The sequence below is a fragment of the Melospiza georgiana genome, chromosome 3, assembly GCF_028018845.1.
Source record: "Melospiza georgiana isolate bMelGeo1 chromosome 3, bMelGeo1.pri, whole genome shotgun sequence".
NCBI lineage: Eukaryota > Metazoa > Chordata > Aves > Passeriformes > Passerellidae > Melospiza > Melospiza georgiana.
In genome coordinates this window covers 6961589-6984667 of record NC_080432.1, presented here as the reverse complement: position 1 = coordinate 6984667, position 23079 = coordinate 6961589, and the positions used below count along the sequence as shown (strand labels likewise).

General features: G+C 43.6%; 1 protein-coding gene across 1 annotated transcript in view; it reads right to left on the bottom strand.

Moving 5' to 3' along the window:
• Positions 1-20321, bottom strand: part of BVES (blood vessel epicardial substance) — a 49889-nt gene extending 29568 nt beyond the window's left edge. The window contains 5 exon segments of the mRNA XM_058020575.1: positions 6386-6407; positions 6409-6561; positions 7334-7442; positions 9164-9903; positions 20234-20321. Coding sequence (XP_057876558.1) covers positions 6386-6407; positions 6409-6561; positions 7334-7442; positions 9164-9654 — 775 coding nt within the window. The 5' untranslated portion in view covers positions 9655-9903; positions 20234-20321.
• Between the last annotated feature and the right edge of the window lie 2758 nt (positions 20322-23079).

The following is a 23079-nucleotide window of genomic DNA, read 5'->3' as shown; positions in this document are numbered from 1 at the left end:
GGTTCATATCTAATGCGTTTTAAACTCATCCCAAATCTTACCTGCCAGTATCACACTCCTGTCCTACAGCTGGACACAGCAAGTCCAAGTGCAGCATTGGGTATCTGGATTGTCCTGCATTCATCCTAAAACCCACACAGGGAAATATTAAAGAGATGTGTGTGCTTCATCCGCACTGAGCCCAGACTCCTGCAGGCTGCTTGGGATCAGGAACCTGCTCCCCTCCTTTCCCTGACCTGAGATGCTTTGATGCTTGCCTGAGGGGCAGTTTCTGTAGAAGGGGATGGTGCTGCCCACTTCTGTACAGTTACATGATTAGAGCATTTATCCATTAGATGGGATTTTTGCCTCAGTGTCTTTCTTGGCCTAATGTCCCTTTTACTCCCAGAAAATTATTATATCCCCCAGATTTAGACAAGTTTAGGTGGAGAGTCACTAGTGGATACAATGAAAAGTATGGGATTCACTGCTGAAATAGTTTATTTATCACCATTAGTTATTTATCACCACTATTTTATTGCAGTTGATTATTTATATGACTTTGATGTCGTAGTTCTTGGTCATCTATCTTTTATCACCATTTGTCTTCAAAATCCCACTCAGGTAGTGAAAGAGTCCTGTTCCTACAATACACCACTGATCCCTCAAATTAGGAGCTGCAGTTCAACTGACAACTTAAGAAATACTGCCTGTGAATCCACAGCAGAAGAATAACTGCTATAAAATCCCTCTGCTCTCACAAGGTTTTTGGAAAGTCCCATTTTTTTTTCCCACTCCAGAGCAGGGTTTAACAACACCTGTAGCTTGCAGAAAGATGGTTTGGGTCCAAACCTTTTGCTGGCAGAACCCTCTGCCACATGACCCTCTAGGAGGGCATTGCCAGCCATGGTTTGGGACACAACCCCAAAAATCTAGAGCTGAGTGATGACATGCTTGTGCTGCCTTTCTCCTACACACTCCTGCTGATGAAGCTCCACCTACATGGTTTGATTCATCACCATGAGGTGGCTTCATTTACATGTCAAGTTCAATGCATCTTTTCATTCCCACAGAAGCAGAATTACAGCAAGTTGAAACTGATGGGATAAAAAGGTCTAAAAGAAAGGAAAGTTAATCTGAATTAGACAGAAAGAAAGGGTGTTTTTCCTTACAAGCCCTGAACTTATTATGTTTTAATGAATATTAATGTAAATAAGGTAAGCATTTTCAACAGGGATTAACAAATCAGTATAATATAGTATTTAATTTGTTGTATAGTTAAAAAAACCTGTTCTGCAGTAACAGCTAGGGAGGAAAAATATGCATTCAATTATTACAGGAATAGAAAGAAAAATATTACTCTGATCATGTCTGAATTCAGCAAATAGATATTATTTTTTCTTTCCAATTCAAATAGTTTTCTTCTATATAAAGAGCTGCAGATTTGTTTCACTTTCAACACATGGTTTGCAATATCAGATCATATGAGCAACACAATATTGTGTTTTAATACTTCATGTACACTGAGACCAAATATATCTTATATTTAACACTCACAATAAGCAAAATCTGTAGAGCACTTTTTTTCCTGAAAATGTAGCATCAACATATTTTTTAATTACTACAAGCATATGTCTTTTTTGTGGTATGGAAAATCTGTGCAATATCATCCAAGCATGAATTCAGCTTCCCCAGTTAAATCTTAGGAGAGCTCATATCTCTATGTGTATAATTTGCTTTGTTGCAAGGAAAATAGTTCCTGAAAACAGATCCTGGATGGCTCCTCCTCAGCCACAAAGCACAGCCTCTCTTATCACAGGCAGCTGAATAAAATAACCTGTTTCTTTAAGCACTTTAAATTTGCCTTGCATAGTGTATTAGCTACAACAGCACATTGGGCTGTATCCTCTGGTTATTCCATAGTTTCTGTAGATGGAACCTGTTACCTGTACTTACACTATTAGTAGTTAAAAAGTACTACACAATGAAAGAATTGCAGGGTCAGTCCCATTCCCCTTAGTAGGCAAGACTTACTTTGAAGCTCTAACTACATATTGCTGCACCCAACAAACTAATTAGCCAGAAGTCCAATTTGAAATAAACCTCTCTTGGATAAAATTTGTATGAAATTTTGTTGTCTCTTCTTCTACTCCTCCTCCCCCTCTGTTTTGGACTGTCCTAGGCCATAGTTTCTTACCTTATACAAATTTGAATCCTTCTGCAGGCTGTGAGGGCAATTCCAACATGATGTCCACATAATTACAAAAATTTATAAAAATCAACTGATGAATGACCACATCATGTGCACAAATGTGAATGACCACATCATCACGTGCACAGGTTCTGCCACTCTTACCTATAGCAGCATATAAATGTAGACATAACTCCACAGAAGGTCATGTAACTGGTAAAAATGTAAAATGTGAGTAAAGGGGAATCACTGCAGGATCAAGAAAAGAACTCACTGATAGCAGCAGGGACTCAAGTGCCCACTTGTTTAAACCAATTATGAAGGAATCTGGTCATGTCACTAAATTATTTCTGAGCTGTAACACGGGCATAAATTGGATGATGCTCAAGTCAGAACTTCATCTAGCTGAAAATATTTATTAAGCTATAAATAATCCTAGAATCATAGAATGGTCTGGGTTGGAAGGGACCTTTAAAGGCCATCTTGCCCAATCCCCTTGAATAAGTGAGGATATCTTCAAATAGATCAAGTTGCCCAGAGTTCCATCCAATTTGAATGTTTCCAAGGACCAGGCATCCACCATCTCTCTGGACAGCCTGTTTCAGTGTTTCATCACACTCATAATAATAATAAAATTCCTCCTTATATCTAAATATATCCTTAAATATATTAATGAATTTAAAGCCACTACCCCTTGTCCTATCACAAGAGGCTCTGCTATAAAAAGTCTGTCCTCATCTTTCTTACAGACCCTTTAAGTACTGAAAGGCAGCAATAAAATGTCACCTGGAGCCTTCTCTTCTCCAGGCTGAGCAACCTCAACTCTCTGATGACTGGGTGTTTATGAGCTCACAAAACTTGTCTAATTTCACTGTCATCATCCTGAGCATGTCTTCATTTAGGGAGACTATACAGCCCTCCCAAAACACTGCTTTATGAGTCGCATTCCAGAGCATATTTCACTGTATGTTTTAGAAGTACTGTCCAGATTAAAATAAAAACAGAGGTAGAGAGAACTTCTGTCTTGCTTCCAGCCCTTTTGTGTGTACTTATATTATTGTAGACATCTATTTTATAGCTGATTTTTCCAGCTCAAATGTTCTGCTAGTCATGTCTCAAACAGATGCTGGAAAACTAGAAACAATTTTTTAAAAATGACTCAAAGCTCAGAAAGCACAGTAGCAACACCTAAACAAGATTAGCTAAGAGTGTGTTCACATATTGGCTCAGACGTGTCCTGGTAGAGATTTCTGACAGTAACCAATTCCAGCAGAGAAAAGCATCACAGAGGATTGTGTTTGGAAAGTGTGACAGAAACCAAGGCATACAACAGTCACAAAAAAGAAAAAATTATCAAAGTATGTCATGAAGCACCCATCATTCCCCAGTATCTTTCTAAGCAGTATGCTACAGCTTAAATAGAATACATAATCTTGACATAGAAACTGGGTAAGACTCCTTTGTCTTATTTTAAGGTGAAGATGATCAAGCTAATTAACTTCAGCAGGGTCAGAATTTAGTAAAAACAACTTTTCTTTAATAAATAGGTCAAACAAAAATATCCAAGAAAACCAAGGAGAACACTAATAAATTATTTCTATTACACCTAAGTCTAGAATAGGATCTCTTTTATGCATTTAAAATATTTTTATGTTTGTAGACTGTTACACAGATGTACATCCTTACTACATGCTGCCAGCCTCTGGCACTTTGGGCCTTAGTTATCATCTGAACAGGTCATTAAAAGCCATCAGTGAACGGTTTGCATTTTTTCCAATTCTCTTTCGGCCAAGACAAAGTAGCTCTGTGTCTCAGGGACTTTATGCATTAAACAGTACAAACAGAATACATTGCCTGGAAGGGTTATGGGAATGATTTGGGGATTATCACATTGCATTCTGGGGTATTTATGTTTGGCTGGTTTTCCTCTCAGAGGAAGCAACATAAAGCTAAAAGCAAAACTTGTACAATCTTATCTGCTCTACACTAAATGTCCTTCAAACAGGTCGTGTTTCACGTCACTCCTAATGGCTTTTTTATACATACAGCATGAGTATCCTTCAAGTGTAAGATTGTATCATCATTTTAAGTCCTCCAGAAACAACTCACAAGATCTGAACTTACATGTACACCCACACATAGAGAAGCACACAGGGGTTGTCATCCTACCAAACAAGCCAGCAATTTTAAAATATTAAAAATATTATCTACTTCCAGACATATCAAGCAGCAATCCATTCTCATAAAATAGTAATACTTCTTACTTTTTGATTACTGGCAGGCATCAAGCAGAGCAGCAGGAAGGTGAGTTCGCAAAGACATTTGGACACTTCTCTTCAAAGGCACAGTGACCCTGAGGGTCGGAACGAACTCCCTCCTACTGAAGTGCAATCTGAGGCTCCCTTATGCCTTTAAACCACCACAGAATTAGGGAGAGAACATGTTTTGAATCAAGAGTTTCATAGGCACAGAAAAGTGACTCTGGAAGCTAAACAACGTGTCAGTTAAAAATTGTATTTATTGCTGCAGCTGTTTTAGTCTCTTCCCAACATAGTTAAAAGGAATATTATAAAACAAACTCCAATGGTTTGGCAGTAGATTGATTAACGTTATTTATTGTACATGTCACAAAGGGCACTGACACTGCAGAACCCCAGGTCCTATAGCATCACATTCCATCAGAAATGCTACACAACATTTCCCTAAGCTGTGTTTGCAGCAGTCACAGCTCTTGCATTTTTCTAATGCCAGCAATGACACTTGTATTTGTTTTCACGTATTACCTCTTAAGGACAGTCAGAGAGAAACCAATTACTCATGGGACACAATTTGTTGTTTTGTTTGGGTTTTTAACCATCTTGCTGTGCATTTCAGTATCTTTCATTTCTTTAAGAAACAAACTCAATGCAATCGTTCCTTAGTCTTTTTTTCTGCAACATTATTCATGTAAATTGAGAGAATGTTCACATGGCATAAAAAAGAACATTATAAACCAGTTGCTATATTTTGAAGATGACTTTGTTGTTTTCATTGACTATTCTGACCATACTTCATTGTGACAAAATTTTTTGAGGAAATTATAGTTACAAATTCCATGGGCTTGCTTTAAAAACAAAACAATACAAAAAAACAACACGCCACCAGAGAGGCCAGCACAATTGCAATAAGACCTCGTACTGTTATGATTTGTTCTACTCCAAAAGAGATGAAGGAGTATCAACAGAAAATAAACATATTGCACAGACAGTCAAAATGCAGAAGCCAACCCGCTGGCTTGAGATAAAGAAATCAACCTACTCCAGTTAATGAAATAAACACCAAACATGGGCAGGAGACCTTTCTCAGGCAGAGGAGAACCGAGGGGTCCATGCTCACTCAGCTGCTGCTCCCAGGAGTGACCCCAAGGAGGAGGAAGAGTGGAAGAGTGCAGCTTTGTCCACTGGTCTGTGGGCAGAGCTGCGGTTCCCATCCCCGTGAGAGCATCAAGAGACTCCCCACTTTCTGATTCAACATTCGAGGTGCTCTATCTAGCCGACACCTTTTGTCGTTAGGGTGATGGGAAAAAGGATCTTAGCAGATACTGGATTGTTCCTCACGTCTAGTCATCATTTTGATTCGTCAGTTTTGTGTTGGCTCGTTGTTTTTAGGGGTTTTTGGTTAGGTTTGGTGAGGGGCTTCTCCCGTTGCATGCTGGCTCCATGCTGGATGTCATTTCCATGCCAACTCCGAGGTCTCCTCCTCTTCACCTTCCGTCTGGGTGCCATCCTCCAGGAAGCAGCAGGGTACCACTCGACAAAAGGGGGAATTCTTAACCATCAACGACAGGTAGTTAATGACAACGACAGGTGATTACAATAACAAAATGTTAGAACTCCACCCCGGCAGCAACTAGCCCAACCTGTGAACTCTGCAGCCTTTTAAAAAAATGGACAGCTTTTCTGCTTATAACAGTTAATGGCACTTGTCAGTCAAATTTGGCTTCGTCTGCTTCCGTCTCTCTGCCCCTCTGCTCCGCCAGCTCCCGTTTCCCTCCAGCGCTGTGAGGAGTGCCTGGGGCAGGGTGTCCCTGCCTAGGAGGGGGCGAGGAGGGAGCCGCAGTTGGCGGGCGGGCGGCGCGGCGAGCCCCGCTGCAGGCGGTGCGGGCGCGGCGGCGGCAGCACCGGGGGCGGCTCCGGCAGCGCCACGTGGTAGAAGTTGGGCAGGCGGATGTCGTACCTGAAGCCCTGGCCCACGTGCACCCGGTCGTTGAGTGCGTACAGCTTCTCGGCGATGTCGCTCCCGATCAGGATGGAGAAGAGGCGGGAGATGAAGCGGTGCTTGGCGAACAGCAGGTAGAGCTTCTTTCTCCTCCAGGCCACGTACCGACAGTCTGTCTCTGCTGTGAGCGTTACCTGGGGAAGAGAGAATTGAACAGCCAGGTGACAAGGCAGTGCTGCCCTTGCTCAGAAGGCACCCCCTCTCCCAGTAGAACCTGTCTACTGCAATTAGAGACTTTTAACCGAGCCAGAGAGCCCTGGGAGGTCTCTGGCTCGGTTAAATCAATCTTAGAGGTCTCTTCCAATCTCATTATTCTGTGATTCTGTGTGGGAGGTTACTGCATGCAAAAGACAAATGAGAAAGGTGACTAGCTATGGAGTAAGTGATCACATCTAGTTAACCTCACTGGCAATATGCCTGTGCCCACATGGCATGCCTTGTTCAGTGCCACATGGATGCCCCTGATTCAGCCTTGCATTCCCTGCTCCACTCTTGGCAGCCTCAGCTGAAAAGGCAGGTCTAAAGAAAGCTCTCAACAAATGCCATTTGTTCTCGTGACAGCAGACATCAGATCCAGCAGGGACGGGAGCCAGCGTGTCAGGCGAGTGACAGCAGCGCGGGGACAACGCAGCTGACACCGTGTCCTGTGCTGTGACCCGTGCCAGGCTGTGGCCCAGGCACGTCCTCCCCTGGCTCCTCTCCCACTGGGAAACCTCTTCAGCACCAGCTTCTTCCCACCCTGAGGAAACCTGGCTTCTCAGGGCTGAATATCAGCGCAGCAGAGAATGCCAACAGAGCCTACCTCCCAGATTAACCTCCCAGACTGGTTTTTAGAAAACCCCTGTTTGTTGTAACAAGGCACAGTCTAACAGAAAAAGAGGACTTCCCAAACCCCTTAAATTTTACCTGGAAAATTCCCTCTTCTGTGGGCCTCAGTGAATCCCATTCAGGAGAGTCCAGAAATTGAAGAGGAAAAATATAATGCAGAAACTCCCCATCAACTGTCACTCTGATCCTACCAAGATAAGATGTGTTAATTTGTTAGCACTACCTGTACATCAGCAATGACTACCACAAGATTGGGCTATTTCTATTGTCTGAGGAATTCAAATATGGCTTTGAAAGCATGAAAAAGCAATCAATGGCCAATTATAATTATCCTAATTATATTTTTTGAACCCAACTTGCTCAAGCCAGTTGAAAGACAATACAAGACAATCATGCAACTGAAAGGGAAATCTTTCCAGGCCTTTTTCAAACCACATTATTCTCTCTGTGGTAGGTCTGTGCAGTGATGCACAAGCTTTGCCATTAAAAGGCCACCATACACTGAAGAGGTGAAAGACCAATGCCCATAACAGCATTTACCTGCTTCTCCTGAAAACCATGGGATTTACTTCTAGTTTTGGCAAATACTCATTTTAGAGAGAACAAAGTGGAAAAATTGGGAGTGGGAAGCAGGAGTGCCCCCTGGCATGTGTTAGGTAGGCCTCTCTCCGTGTTAAACAGGAATTGCATGGCCACAGGACCATGTCTGCAGCCAGAACAGCCTGGCAGTGTGGGATCTCTGTGTAAAAGCTGTGGCCTTCTGAAGATGCCAAAGAAGAACTTCCTTTCCTTGCTACTTTTAAAATAACATATACATTTGAAGGCACACAAGCAGCCCTGTACCACATGGTGAAGGGCAGCAGGAACTCTGGGTGATCCCTAACTGGCTGGGCATGTAGAAGGATGGATACCTCTCCTTTGGTAAGACCAAAAGCAACTTCCATGAGGTACTTCTTTGAGAGCTCCCAAGAACTCTGTGAACCAGGGTTCTGGAAAACTGCCGACAATCCTTATTGTTCACTGCAGGTAGTTCTAAATCAGCTGAGTGTCAAGCTGCCCACAGGTTCCATGTGTCCATGCAGCAGAAAGCACCCACCCATCAAGGTGTCCCATAAAGGACGGTCCATGTCCATCACCTCTGGGTGTCCCAGCTACTCTTGGGGCGGTCTGGGACTGCACCAGCCTTGCATACAGTACAAAAGCTGCTGTTTCCCTCCAGGACAGCATCAGCAAGGCTGCCAGAAGCCTGTCCTGGAAACAGGGAGTACAAGCAGGTGGATTTGCTGCCTCAGGGTCTAACACAGGCCACAGTACACAGTAACTGTAGACCCAGGTCTGCACGTCTTGATGAGGCTCGGCTACATCCTCTTGTAATGAAAGGGAACTTTTAAGTCTTTTTCTCTTCCTTATTGATACCCTTCTCCCACTCCCTTGAAAGCAACTGAATGCAATCTATATCAAAGTCAAGATCTCTATTAAACAGTTTATCTCAGTTTTGTAACTAACTTTTTGTCCCATTTCACATGATACTAGTAAAGAAAAATAGGCCAGATGCTGTTCTCATCAGCTAGGCAGTAGATAGACAGCAAGGAATAACCTGAACACTAAAAATCCATATTTATTCCCTTTATCTGCCTAACCTGTTAAATGATATGATACAGCAGCCTGAAAAAAATCTTTTCTTTATGCTATTTCAGATTCTGTGCTTTGTGTTTTTATGCTAGTACTATCCTACACAAGTGTATTTAACCTATTAATATTTATATTACTTGCATTAATATTTAATCTATTGTACTGGAAAATAAACAAACAATACACAAACCAGGCTTTTCCCTTTCTTTCTTTCATTTTCAATAAGGAGAGGAAAATAAAGATATTTGCAGAAAGCCTGAACAAAGCAATACCAACCTGCCTGACACAAGCAAGGACAGTTTGTCAATAGGTGTTTTGCCCTGCATGGCGTAACAATGCTCCTTCTCCAGGGTAACCACTTCTGCATCACAGCACAGGACAATCTTCCTGTACACAGTCAAGGAAATCCCCAGAGGCTGGAAGAGAGCACTGTAGAGTTCCTGGAATTCCCTGTCAAAGGCAACACTCCGCACTTGGTAGGTAACATAAACAAACTGGACAAAGCAAATGGCAAACAGTACAAAATTCCAGGAGAATATATCAGCAGCACACACATCCAGCCAAGCCCAAACAGAAGAGCAGAGAAAGCCCAGTCCAAGCAAGCTGAAGACGTAGAGGAGCCCAAAGAATCCACTTCCACCCATGAAGCCCACGACAAAGAAAATACTGGCTAGGTGGTAGATAGATCCCTCTGCCTCTTGCTTCCAGCTGGTACATGCAGGATGTGCATATATCAGACTTTCCCAAAAACTTGCATTTTCTCCCATGGCTGGAATAGTTTTTTGATTCAGCTGAATCTTGAAATCTTTTATTTATGAGATGCTACTAGTTTTGGTTTTCCTTTGGTTTTCCATTCTTGCAAACTGTGCTCAGTGATCACATAACATCAGGGTCTCTTGGTAGTAAAGTTGCACTTAGGGTTTCCAGCAACAAGGAAGCTGAAGTTCTGAGTGCTGTTTCTCATCAGTTCATGCATTGTTTTTACTTTGGTCATGTCATCTGTAGCTTCATCTGATCTGGACAAGTGAAGAAGAGATGAATTACTTATAAAATTATTTTCATCAATTAAATTTTATCAAAGTTTTATCACCTAAACCACAGACTGCATTTACAATCCAATAACTCTTGAAGCTCTGTGATTCCAGGATCAAACTTTAATATTCACTCAGCTGAAGATCACGTTTTCTGTATCTGTGATCTGAGCAGCAATCACTGAACTGCCACTGAATCCATGTAAAGCTGTGTGTTGCATCCACAACATCCTGTGACAAGCCTTTGCACAGCCTCACTGCTGACAAGGATTTGTTGGTCCAGCCCCTGCTCCCTGAGAGCCTTTTAAATGTCCTACCCAGCTCTTTAACAAGAAGAGACAGTGAACTCTTCTTCCTTGTTCTCCTCCTCCATCTCTCTCTGGATTTTGGTCAAATCATTCTCATTAATGGGTTGAGCATTCTCTCAAATCTCTGCTCTCTGTCCCTGGGGACAGCAAACTCCATCCCCAAACCCACAAGAAGGGAAACCCAAGTGTCACAGGGTCGTTTCTACTCCAAGGATAACAGGCAAAAAAGCCTGTCATATATAGGGAAGACTACAAGGCTTAAAGGCATCCTGATACAGATTATGCTTTTAGAACATGAAGTAAGTAGTCCTGCAAAAGATGACTCCAGGGACATTTACAAAGCAATTTTACAACATTCAAAGTTCTACATCATAGAATTTCATGCCATGGGCCACATAATTTTATTGTTCAACACTTTAAAATGTGAAACATGGTATTCATTTTCATATGGTGATGTATTCCTAAGAGTTTTCAAAGGAAAACACAGAACCAAGAAGTATGAAAGAAACTCCAGAATAAATCTAAAAACAAAAAATCAAAACCAGCTTTCCATATCTGTCTTTAAAAATAAAAATACATACCTCAGTGTGAGATTATACACGGTAGAAATTGCAAAACGAGAATATATTCGTGGTGTAATCAGTATTGAAACCTTCCCAAGCCTTACTGTCTGGTTCTTCTCCTGGCAGAATGGCAAGGAAACTAAGAACTGTCTTGTTATCAAAATTATCAGATTCTCTAGAATATTAAAGTAGTTTGGTTTTTTTCTCCTCACAAGAGCCACAGAAGTCAATACTTTAAAAGCACTGCTGTTGCAGTGAGGCATGCAGCATCATTCATCAGGGCTTTCAGTGGTGCTTCTTTTACAGTGACAGCTCTAAGAAATTAATAAAGAAAATTTGTATCATATTTCCTAGCCACCACAGCATTACTTCTTTGAAGTTTATTCAAACCCCAACATTAATTCTATGATTGAATAACACTGGTGCCAAATAGAGACATAAAATCCCACACAACTGAGCAGCAGAGCTCAGAAGAACAAGTTAGGAGGAGACTCTCCCTCTCTGGGAGTGGTGATAGGAAAGTCACTGGCCCATAAAAATACCAGAGCTAAGGAGCACAGAATCTCTCCAAATTACAATGCTCAAAATCCTCCTGTAAGCATAAAAATCAGCATTACAAGAATAAGGTAGTTTACAACTAAAACCTTTGCCGTTTGTTTCTTTATCCAAATACTCTCCTCTGATACAGGATTCCCCTCAGATGTTGGATTTATCCCTTGGAGACTGGGAGATGGAAGATGCATCAGTTATAAAGAAGTTACCTGGGTATGGTAAGGTCAGGAGGAATTTTAAGTGTTGCTTCTGTGATCATGGGGTAAGATTTGTGAATCAAAAGAAAATAAAACTGGAACATGCAGTTCCCAGACCTTGTGTTCTGAATCCACTCAGCATTTCCATTACACAGTCAGAAATCAGTGGCAGAAGTTTTTTTGTTTGACTGATTGTTTGTTTAAAACAGAATCACTGATAATAGTGATTTTGGATTATTGCTAATACTTCTACTCTCCTGCCAATATTTTGCTCTAAGCAGTTTTACTGAAGACCCTAATTTCTAAAAGAAAACAGTAAAAATCAGTGTTTTGAAGGGAACCATGACTGAGGAGTTACATTGGAAACTGTATGAATGCCACAAACAAAACCACGGTGAAGCAGTAATTTGCTTTACATTACCAACATCTTTTCATTGTGTAATGTCACACATTACAATAATGTGACACAACGCAATAGTAATTTCACAGAATGTATGCACAATTTTTAATTCACTTATTCCTTTCTCAGTCTGCCCACACTACAGCTCACAGCATTTCTGTAAAGCATTTATTCATGACAAGATGGGCCAAAATAATTTGGAAAGAACAGCGTACCATTAGGACATGCATATAGGCTCATCACACACAAAGTCCTGAGAAAACTGTTCTGCATTTGTTCATTTTCAGAATTGGACCTATCTTCCAAAACAACTGTGTGTGTGTGGAAAATTCCCACTTATTCAATTAGTTCTACACAATGAGAACTTTTACTGTGCTGCAGCATCTCCCAGACTGGAGAGGGCCTCTCTCCTTCCAGGCAAGAGGAAGGGCAAAGGAGAGAGGCCAGTGCTAGCCCAGAGCACAGCCTTACCAACTCAACACTCTCCTGAGCTACACAAGGTGTGCAGGAAAAACCAAACCCTCTGGAAATACTGACAAAACCCACTCCTAAATGGGACTCATTTCTCAGAGCTATGCTGAAGAGCAGGCATGCTTGCAGGCAGAAAGACAGGATGCAGCTCTTCTCAAATAAGAAATTATTCTAATGTTTGGGAGCTAAAAGTCATTGGCAGTTGTAAATAGAGCAGGGACAATAACAGGTATAAGTTTAGTAAAATTTCCAGTTTTGAAGGGTATTTAGTGCTAGATGAGGCCTTTCACATTTTTCTTTATAGTTCCTGCAAGTCCAAAATTTAAACTCTTGAAGGTTTCAGAACAGACGCTAATTAAGCCATTCATCTACTGCAAGTGAGGTTGTGGACGAGAAATATCCCCCAAACCAAAAAACCAAGCAGCTGTGATACCAACTGAGTCACCCTGCACAGCACACAACATCACATTTGTGAGCACCTGGAGGGGACACCATGCTGTCACTGAGGTGCTTTGGCCTCCTGCTTTGTTGGATGTCCTGCTTCGATTGCCCTGGCTGTGCTGAACAGCTCTTGCTACAAGTTCATCTGGTGGTGATGATCCAGCAAGCAGGAAAATGCATTTAAAACCCGAGCCTTGGCTGCTAAAGCTGAAGAACTGTGTCTTGCCAAGCAAATACTGAGCACTTTCTGCTCCATGCCCTGCCCATGGGGAAGGAGCAGCGTGCACAGCACATCCCTGCCACGATCACAAGTGACACACATTGACATCTGCAGGCTGCCAAAACCTGAGCTTCATGCACGATGAGTCCTCCAGCTGGGGAAGGAGATGTGCCCTGCCAACACAGCCTGAATTACTGACATGCTTCAGAGTGTCCTGCCCCACCACATCCCACCTTCTCCAGCAGGAGCAGATGAAGTGATGTGAAAAACCAGCGCAGGCTAGAGGTGTGAGCAATATACACTGGCATGGACTTCTTTAAAACAAGCAGCAGTGCTGAGAGGACTGAGTTGCCATCGGAAAGTGGTGAAATCACAGAGTTTGCTGGAGTTTCAAAGCAGAAAATGAAGTATTTCACTTATATGCTACCAAATAAATACCTGCTGGCAACCTAAAATTTCATATAAACAGTACACTGAACCAGTCAAAACAGAAAGAGTTTGCATTGTACAAATGCACATTACAACCTTCCTCTCCTCAAATGGGTGTTTCCCCCCTACACTGCAGTGTTCACACAAAGAGTTACCTATTATTATGTACCTTTTTAATTTGCTTGAGAACCATGTGCTTTACCCCATTTTTGTCACTGATGATTCAAATTCAACTCTGAGAAGCTCTGAGTGTTAGTTACTGTGTCTGGATCACAGTAATTCCTGCAAAAAAGAAACCCTAAATGCCCTGAGGCCACCAGCAGATCTTTTTAAATTAAGTCAAAAGTAAAGCTATTCAGAGTTTGAATAGTCCATTCTTCAGTTGCCTTATGCCAAGTACTCTGAAAGAAAGCCCTCAGCACTTTCACACTGCACATGTGGACAGGCCATAGAGCTGTACATGCTAATCATGTAACCAGCCTGGCTGAATTGTTTGCTACAGGTTTGGAAGCAAAAGTAAAGATTTTCCTTTACAGCATGTGCACTTCTTAGCACAAAATGAGATTATGATGGGTTTAGCACACCCCAGTGTGTATGTTTATACATGAGCTGGGAGTCACAGCCTGGCTCAACATTCCAGCAACTCCACCGGGGCCAAGGCAGTCCCTCCTGCCAGGGGGGATCCTCCTGGCCCAGACATCCCCACTTCCACAGGGATGAGCTCTGAGCACCCTCTCTAGGCTCACAAATTACATCTGGTCTAACAAATTTAGATTATAAAAAGAAACTGCTCCTTAATTTCATCAAGTAGTTTCACATGCAATGTAAAGGCATATGGCAATTGAGATACCCCTTCCTTCCACTGCCCTACATCCCTGGAATCCTCTCTGTGGCTCCTACTGACACCTATCACTGCCAATCCCTTTTTGTGCTGCATGCTTTCCCCAAGCTACCGTCCTTCTGCAGTGGGGCCAGACACCCCAGGGACCAAGAGAGCCAAACTCTCAATTGCTTTGCAGCATCTAACTCAGGGCACAGAGGAGCTCTGCATGTAGAGGCTATGTGCCTCCAGGCAAGCATGGGCAGGTAAACCTGCTATTTTCAGTGATCCACTGTCCCTGGACACACCTCAGGCTGAGAACATTCATGCAGCAATCAGGGCAGCAACTAACAACACAAGCTACATTACCTTAAACTTCTTGAGACTATATCCTAGAGAAAGCTGTAATTACAATACTGGAAAACACAAGGTTTCACCAACAAAATGCAGCCTGCAGGAAGGTGGCAGGAAGGTGAGGAAGAAAAGGACTACCCAATCTAAAAGACAACAGTATCAAGATAACCAGTCACTATAAAACTAGAAATATTCTGATTTCAAAGACACACAAGCATACATAGCAAAGGTTATTAACTAGTAGGATGGCTTTAAAGATTTCCTTTGCTAGGAATTAAAGAAGTTAAGATGCTGTCTGGTCCCTAAAATAAGTCTGGGTATACTACTGAAAAGATTATTTACTACAATTCTATTTTTTATGCTACAGGGAATCACATTAGATGATCGCAGCAATGTTTCCTGGACTTTTGTCTTGAGTTACTTGATATAAAAAAGTTGTTTATACCTAGAAAGTTTTGGAGCTGGCCTTCCCAGAGAAATCCAGAAGCCTATCTCAGATACCAACTAAGAGCTACTTTAGACAACAGAAAACACTGAAGACAGATATATCTCTGAAATTATTCCTCCTGTAGACATTATAGATGAAATCTTCATCTGTGTGGAGCACGCATCCCTTCCTGTGAATGGTTTTCAAAGAAAGGGATGTGAATGCTTTACCTTGGAGCCTGTCTGCAACCTGAGCAACCAAGCCTCAGGATCCCACTCCCTGGGTGAGTGTCCTCATGAGTAAGAGTCTGAAAGAGAGATGTGGGACTCCAGGTGGCTCTTCAAAATGCAGTTTATTCCCTCCAAGTCCAGGGTCATGGGTGACAGAGCCTGTGCTACAGCTGTCAGCTCCAGCTGCAGGCAGGCCTGGAGACCCTTTTGGTTACAATGCATTATACACTTTTCTTTGCTGAGCATCTTAATACAGAAGAACCAATCTATCCTGTACCTTTTATCTATAGCCTATCATAAGTGCTATAATTGCCATATTCATGTTTCTATTCTCCAGTCACTAAAAGTTAGTACACTGTAGTTTAAGCTAGAAGTTGTTTTTCAGTTTTCTTGCAGTGGAAAATTTTGAAACCTGTTTTCTACTTGCAACATCGGCAGGCTTGTTTGCCTGTGCTTTCTGCTTGGCAAAAAATTATTCTGTTTGAGGTGGGTTTATCCTTTGCTCTAAGTCACAAAAAACCCCTTCTAACTAACATAACCATTCCCTCCTTGGTTATCCAGTAAGACTGGCTCAGCAATTCTTTTCTTCTATATCAAAACTTGCTTTCATTTCTATTCCTTCTTCAGATTCTACATTCAAAAATCTTTCTGCCAAGCATACATGTCTGTGAGACTTTCTTGTCAAACTTGCGTGCTTCCCAACACTGATGGCAGAGTGAAGAGGGACTGCAGAGCAGTTCTGTGTCCCTCCTGCACAGCACCACAGCTGCAACAAGAAGGGCAGCAAGTGACCCACCCACAGGAGTCAAAATGAGTCACTGGGAGCAGGCTCAAGGGAGGAGAGAAGATGGATTGGCACTCCCTTGGTTGGGGCAGGCATCCCGTGTCCCATTCATGTCACACTGCTGCCTCACCCACAGGATCAGGCTCTGACAGAGGCTGTCACATGGAATGTGAAGTGTCCCAGGCCTTAGGAAGAGCAGTCAGACCACACTCAGCCCAGCCCTTCCAGCCTGCCTGGGCTGCAGTTCCCAAACTGGACCTGCCACATGAGATCATCCATGTGATGTGATACCCCCCAGACAGTAATCCTTCCTTCTGGGAAAGCTCAGAGCTGCAAAACAGGCAGCTGGGGCATGTGCAGCCACCAGCAGTGGTGCTTCACTGCCTTCAGGGCAGCTCTGAGACACGACCACAGCCAAGCAGGACTTCCCAGGTCTCAGAATCTCTGCTGCTCAGAGGGACTCTGAGATACATACATGCCTCTGAGATATGTACAAATCACTCTCAGAGTGACTGAGATATGTACAAGCCTCTTTTTCCCAGCCCAGCAGCCAATGGAGGAGTCAGGATTCTTCTGTTCTCGTTCTCAAGGTTGTTTATTGTTGGAGAATTTTGCTCAGACGTGGCTTATAGAGTTTTGTTCAGACATGCCATAATCATATACAGCTGATTGAAAAGTAAAAGGCAGCTGTAAGCAGCAAATTCTCAAGCCTGTTCCTGTAAACAACAAAATTCTCAGGCACGTTTCTGTAAACAGCAGAGTTCTCAGGCTTGTTTTTTAATAACAAGTCCTTGTTATTAAAAAAAGTTTTTTTAAAAAAAAGTTATTAATAAAAGTTATTAAAAAAAGTTATTAAAAAAGGTTTTTTAATAACCTTGTCCTTGGATAGTATGGGAAAGCAAAGTGACAAACATGGAGGCCTTGAGAACCATTCATAACGGGATGAGAAAAACAAGTCTTGGTTTCAATAACAAACCACAGGTATTGAAAACAAAAGGAGGGGTTGGTGTGTAATCTGTAGCCAATGATGAGCTCGGGTTTTGCAATATGTATGAACTTAATTAACAGGTTATAAAATGTGCATGTTGGATCAATAAATTGGAGTTCGATGCTGATCAAAGGATGGGTCGTCTCCCTTCGCCTCCACAGTTTATTATTTCTCATCTATAACATTCTTTCTCTGACCACTGAGGTCTGTCTGGCAGGTTGGCTTGAGGCACACTGTCTGCCTCAGAGACCGTGTTATCTTTTTATACTAAAAACTACGTCTACATTATTTACCATAACTTCCCAATACCTATCACCTATGTTAGACAGTGAGTTTCTACTCTAAACCAATCTAAAAATGCCAACATCACCCAGAAGATGGAGGCTAGGAAGAAGAAGGAAAAAGGACAAGGCACACCCAAATTCCTCCATCCTGGGAAGCTCCATTCTAAAAACCTCAAAATCTATTTTTCGCCCCATGACAAACTAACTGTTACTCTACTTAAACTTTCTTGAGTTGAATTTCTTCACATAAAGGTTGGCAATTGTTTTTCCCAAGGGCTAAATCAAAGGCACAGGGGTGGAGACACCCCAATGCCACCTCTGCACTGAGGTCAGCACTCCACACACACACCCCACCAAACGGCACCAGGACAGTGACTGCTTGTCCTCCTCACCAAGCTGGGCCTGTTTGCATCTCCCTGGTGCAGCAGATGCAGAGCTGCTGTCTCCAAAGCACAGCTCTTCAACAGGAGATGTTTATGGGACTTTCCACTCACTGAGCTTGATTGGGTGCAGCTGGGAAAGCCTGATTCTGCCTACAATTTGCTTAAATTCCTACCACTCATTCATTCTAGGAAGTGGAAAAAAGCTAGGCAGAGGGAGGCCTTGAGACAAGAAGAAACCCCACAATAATAGAGAAAGAACAGTCTGAGGCTCATTAGGAGCACTGCATACAGTGAAACTGGTATAATTTAATCTTTAATTATTTAAAGATCAGCTAACTATACACAACTTCCAGTACTTCAACAATTCCTCATTTATCACTGTAAAATACACAATGCAACTCTCTGTGGCTGCAATCCAATGTTGAAGATGCTATTTTATAACCTAGACAGTGTCTGAAATGAAAAATAAAATATATCTTTCTTTCAATTTGAATCAGAATTAATGAACCACAAGTAGATGTGGTACTCCCACCAAATTAAGAAGTAGAATCCCCTCTCTCATTTTTTAAGCCCTTTTGCTCCTAGAATACAGATTGGCAATCAGACTTTTTTTTTAAGATCACCAGCACTTGAATAAATTTGAGCAAGGCTCTTGAATATTGAATGGCATTACCAAAAAACAATTGAGGTTGTCTGTTTTCTGGTGTTTCAGAAAACAGACACAAAAGAAAGTACAAGTTCAAGCTTCTCTCCAGTTCAACTTTTAAATTAATAGTGGAAAAGCAGCCACAAGGCACATTTCACAAGTGCTTTAAAAGTGGGTTAATGAACTGCAGCTGAACTCTGCAGAATTCCGCTCAGATGAGTTTGTGTGGTGCGGGAGTGCCTTTCACTGGGAATGTATTCCCATGAAACCAACCACCTGACATGGACTTCATTTCCCAAAGAAGAGCTTGGCTCACCACCCCATACCTGCACGTACAGCTGGCTTACAGGGATGTGCCATGAGCCCAAACACACAAACACAGGTTGTCTGTCGTCATCTGGAGACTCTGACCAGAGCTCTTCTTTGCAAAGTAGGGGAACACACCCAAAGGACAAAATAAAATCTCCACTCTGAAGAACCCACACCCTTAATAAAAATATCAAATGTACCTTCAGTTAATACTTTTCTTGAATCCTTAATAAACTATCTGTTTTCAGCTTGTGTCATAAGAGCTTTAAGATGTCTGTGAAGGCAAAGTTTTTGTCAAGAACCACAACTGGCCACAGTTACCATTTTCTTGTTTCACTAGAGGACTTGCACTGTACTTACTATTTTGCAGGCAAGACATTTCTTTAAACCTTGACATTTTAAGCCACTTTATTATTTGGCACCACACAGAATTTTGTGGAAAGCCTGAACAGGACCAGTTCTGCAGAAGTGGAAACAATCATTTGTTTTGATGTGGTCAATGAAGACATTTAAACTTGTATGTGTACAATCATATTCCCATCAAACAACAAAGTTAGCAAGAAGCCCTAGCTCTGGAACTCAGGTTTCATCAATGACATCCCTGTAACACTATCAGGTAGTCCGTGATTCAGTATTACAATAGATCTGCTACCTAAAATATTTGCCCATAAAGTGATTGACAGTCTAAAGGTACACAAAGATTTATAGAACAGATGAAGAATATGTGATAAAATATTAGACTTTGGAAGAATATGTTTGGCAAAAAGAAACTGTAGTTTGGGGAAGTGCTTTGTGTCGCTCGTTCTATCTTCGGAAAGGAGCAACTGCAAATGCGATTTCAGGGTTCATCTGCTCTTACCATTGATGGAGAGGGAGAAGACTCAAATAACGCCAGGCTACGAGGCAAACCCCCAGCCGCAGGAAAAATTCCCCGGCTCCCGAGGTGGTTTTGTGACAAGTAGAGATACTCCCGAGCCAGCTCTTCTGTCAATGAGCGGCAGCACCCGGGCAGAATCAGAAACCCCGCTGTCCTACGGGACAAACCCTGACATGGGACACACAGCGGAGGGTCCCACTGCAGAGCGAGCCCCGGCGAGGAGCAGCGCTGGGCAGCGAGCCCGCTCCTCTCCAGAGGGGACAGAGCTCTCCAACTTCAGCCAGGGCTGGCTCGGGAGCTCCGGTTACCCGCGCCGGGCACGCAGGGAGGGAGGGCTTCCCTCCCGGGACAGTGACCCCTGGTAACCCTGCTCGAATCCCGGGGCGGGCGGGCAGCCCTCCGGGCACCGCCGCCCCGCCGCCGCCCCTGCCCCGGCGCGGCCGTCCCGGAGCGCGGCGGTGCCTGAGGCGCCCCCGGCCCCGCTCGGCCCCGCTGGCCCCGGGCAGCGCGGGCGGCGCTCCGAGCGCTGCCGGGCTGGACAGCGCCGGCGGGGGGCGGGCGGAGGCAGCGCCGAGGCTTCTGCCCGCCCCGGCTCGGTCCGGCTCGGCCCCCGCCCTGCCCTCACCGCTTACCTGCCCCGCGCTCCGGGAAAGTTTCCGGGCAGCCCGGACGGGACGGGCTGGGGCTGCTGCCCGTCGCCGCCGGCGGCCCCGCGTCCCGCGGCGGGCACGGAGCCGCGGCTGTGACTAAAATAGGCAGAGGAGCCGCGGGAGCTGCGGGCGGCGCCAGCGGGGCCGGCACCGAGCGGCCGCAGCGCGCAGGCGCCTCCGCCGGGCCCGGGGCCGAGGGCGCGGGGCAGCTCCGGGAGCGCCCCGGGAGAGCCGAGGGAGCGCCCCGGGGGAGCCTCAGGAGAGCCCCGGGGGAGCCTCAGGAGAGCCCCGGGGGAGCTCCGGGAGATCCTCGGGGAGCGGGGCCGGGCCGGGGCAGCCGCGGCGGCGGGAACTGCCGCCCGTCCCGCACGCCCGCTCCTGAGGCGGCGGCCGCGCTCCCCGGCCCGGCCCCGCTCCCCGGGATTCCCTTGGGGCTCCCGCGCCGCCGGTGGCACCGCAGCTGTTGTGGGGGATACGGGAGAGGCCGGGGCAGCCGGCGGCGGGGAACCCTCGGGGACGGCAGAACCCTGAACCTGGGCACCCTAAAACCCGCTGCGGGCGCAGCCCGGGTGCCGGGATGGACAGGCAGGGAACACCTGCCGCTCCTGGCGCGGCTGTCTGGGGTTAAACTCTCTGCAACTCGGGTTTGGAATAAAGGAAATTACAGTTCTCTTTCACCTCTTCTACTCACCCCAGCAAGGTGTTTCTTCAGAAGGGAGAAGGACGCCTGCAGGGTCGCCTTCATCACCAGGCTGGCGCACCGTTCATGCCCGGTTTTCATTTACTTCGTTTCGGAGGAAGCGAATGCCTCCCCAGGAGCACAGAGGTGTCACTGCATGAGCCTTTCAGTGAGCTAGCCACGCACTTGTTCTGGTCACTACTTTGTGTCTCGGGGAGAGAGAGTTTATTGACGGGGGAGGAGGAGGAGGCAGATTTACAAGTTGTTAAGACAGAAAAACCCACAGCCTATTAAATGCGCAATTCCTGTTACTACAGGAGCTATTTGTCAGGAATTGGAGCATAAGCAATAACATGTTCTAAGTAGTAAGGGTGGAGAAGCCCGGGTGTGTGGCCAGCTCTGAGGTCCCAGGGCAGGCTAGCACGCTCATCATGCAGCAGGGTGATGCAGGGCAGGGCACTGGGAGCATCTTCTCCAGGAGTCAAAGGACAGAGCAACCTGTCCTGCTCTAGGTAAAAACACTTCTGAGAACTTCCTTTCCCGAGGAGGTTCTTTATTTTCAAAGATTTTTTAGCTCCATGTTTGCCAGGGAAGATGATACATACATTTTTGAAATAATTGATTCTTTTAAAACTTGAGAAAACAATGAGCCAGAGCACTTTAAGTTTTCCTGAATTACATATATTCAAATCTTCATTACCTGATTGCAGCATGTATTTTTATATTTATTATTTTTGAGGGAAAAAAGTATTTTTATATATCTATTAGAGTATTATTAAAGTTCTTGTAGTTAATGAAACATTTAAAGGGGTTTGCAGTGTAGCTCCAATACTTACCTTCCAGGCATGCTTTTTCACAACTAAGTTTAATTTTAGCTATATATATATACATATATATATATATATATATATATATATATATATATATATATGTGTGTGTGTGTGTGTGTGTGTATATATAAAATATATATTTATATATATATATTAAAATATATATTATATATATAGTTGTGAAATAGGATAAATATATATTATATATATATATATATATAGGTATATATATATAAGTTTATGCTATTTCACAACTAGTTTAATTTTAGCAATATAAGTTGAAAGACTTCTATACTGGCAAAACTGAGGCAATACTGATTCGGTTTTTTTCCCCTTTTTGTTCTTTATACTTGGGTGGAGTTGAAAGCACTTATTTAGATTTATACCCAGTGGCATTAGGCATAAATTTGCTAATTATATTTACTCTTCACTGGAATGATAACAAAGGGATGAGGAAATACACAATAAAAGAAGAATCCTAAAGTGTTTTATTCGAGCTATGTATCTACTGAGATTACATTATTCCAATAAACCACTGTTACATCAATTAAATTATGTTCCCTCTAATCACCATTAAAGAATGGCATATCTGTAAGGTACTTTTTGAGTTGTACTTAGTTGGAAGCAATGGCCATCATAATCCTCCACAGATATATAGATCACCAAGGAACAAGAACCACTGTCATATTTTTGATTTTAACTCAGTCAACTCCATGTCAATATTATCTAGTGCTGTAAGACTGAGACTAAAAATGACCTTCTCAATCTAGCCTTGGCAATCAGACCTGGATGAGAGACCCAAGAGAGGCAATAATAAGATGGCAAAGCCACAATGTGGTACAGAGAGACTGGCTCTGCCCAGTGTGCTTTGAACCAACCACTTGAGTCACCAGACTACACTGATATTTTTTAAACTGCTGGCTGTACTTATATAAAAAGTCTATTTGTAAAAGGTCAGATGATCTGTAAGTGTAAAGCCAAATTATAACCAATATTATTCTTTGCAGCAATATGGCAAGATATAAAGGCCCTACTTAGAGACAGCCTTACAAGGGAGCCTGTGGAAAGGCTCAGAAATCCAACATTAGACTCGAGAAGCCGTAGGAGACTTTGTGGCCCTGGATCAAGAGAGGCTCAGCTGTGGCAAATGCTCTGCACAGAGGGTGGGAAGGCAGCTGGCCAAGGGGCCTCAGAGGCCAGCTGGAACACATAGCAGAAAGGGCAGTGTTGGTTCCAGTGAGGCTGGACAGGAACCTGAACACTTGCACAGGCGTCTTTGGGCCAGTCCCACTGCTTAGCCACGAGTCTGGGCATCATGA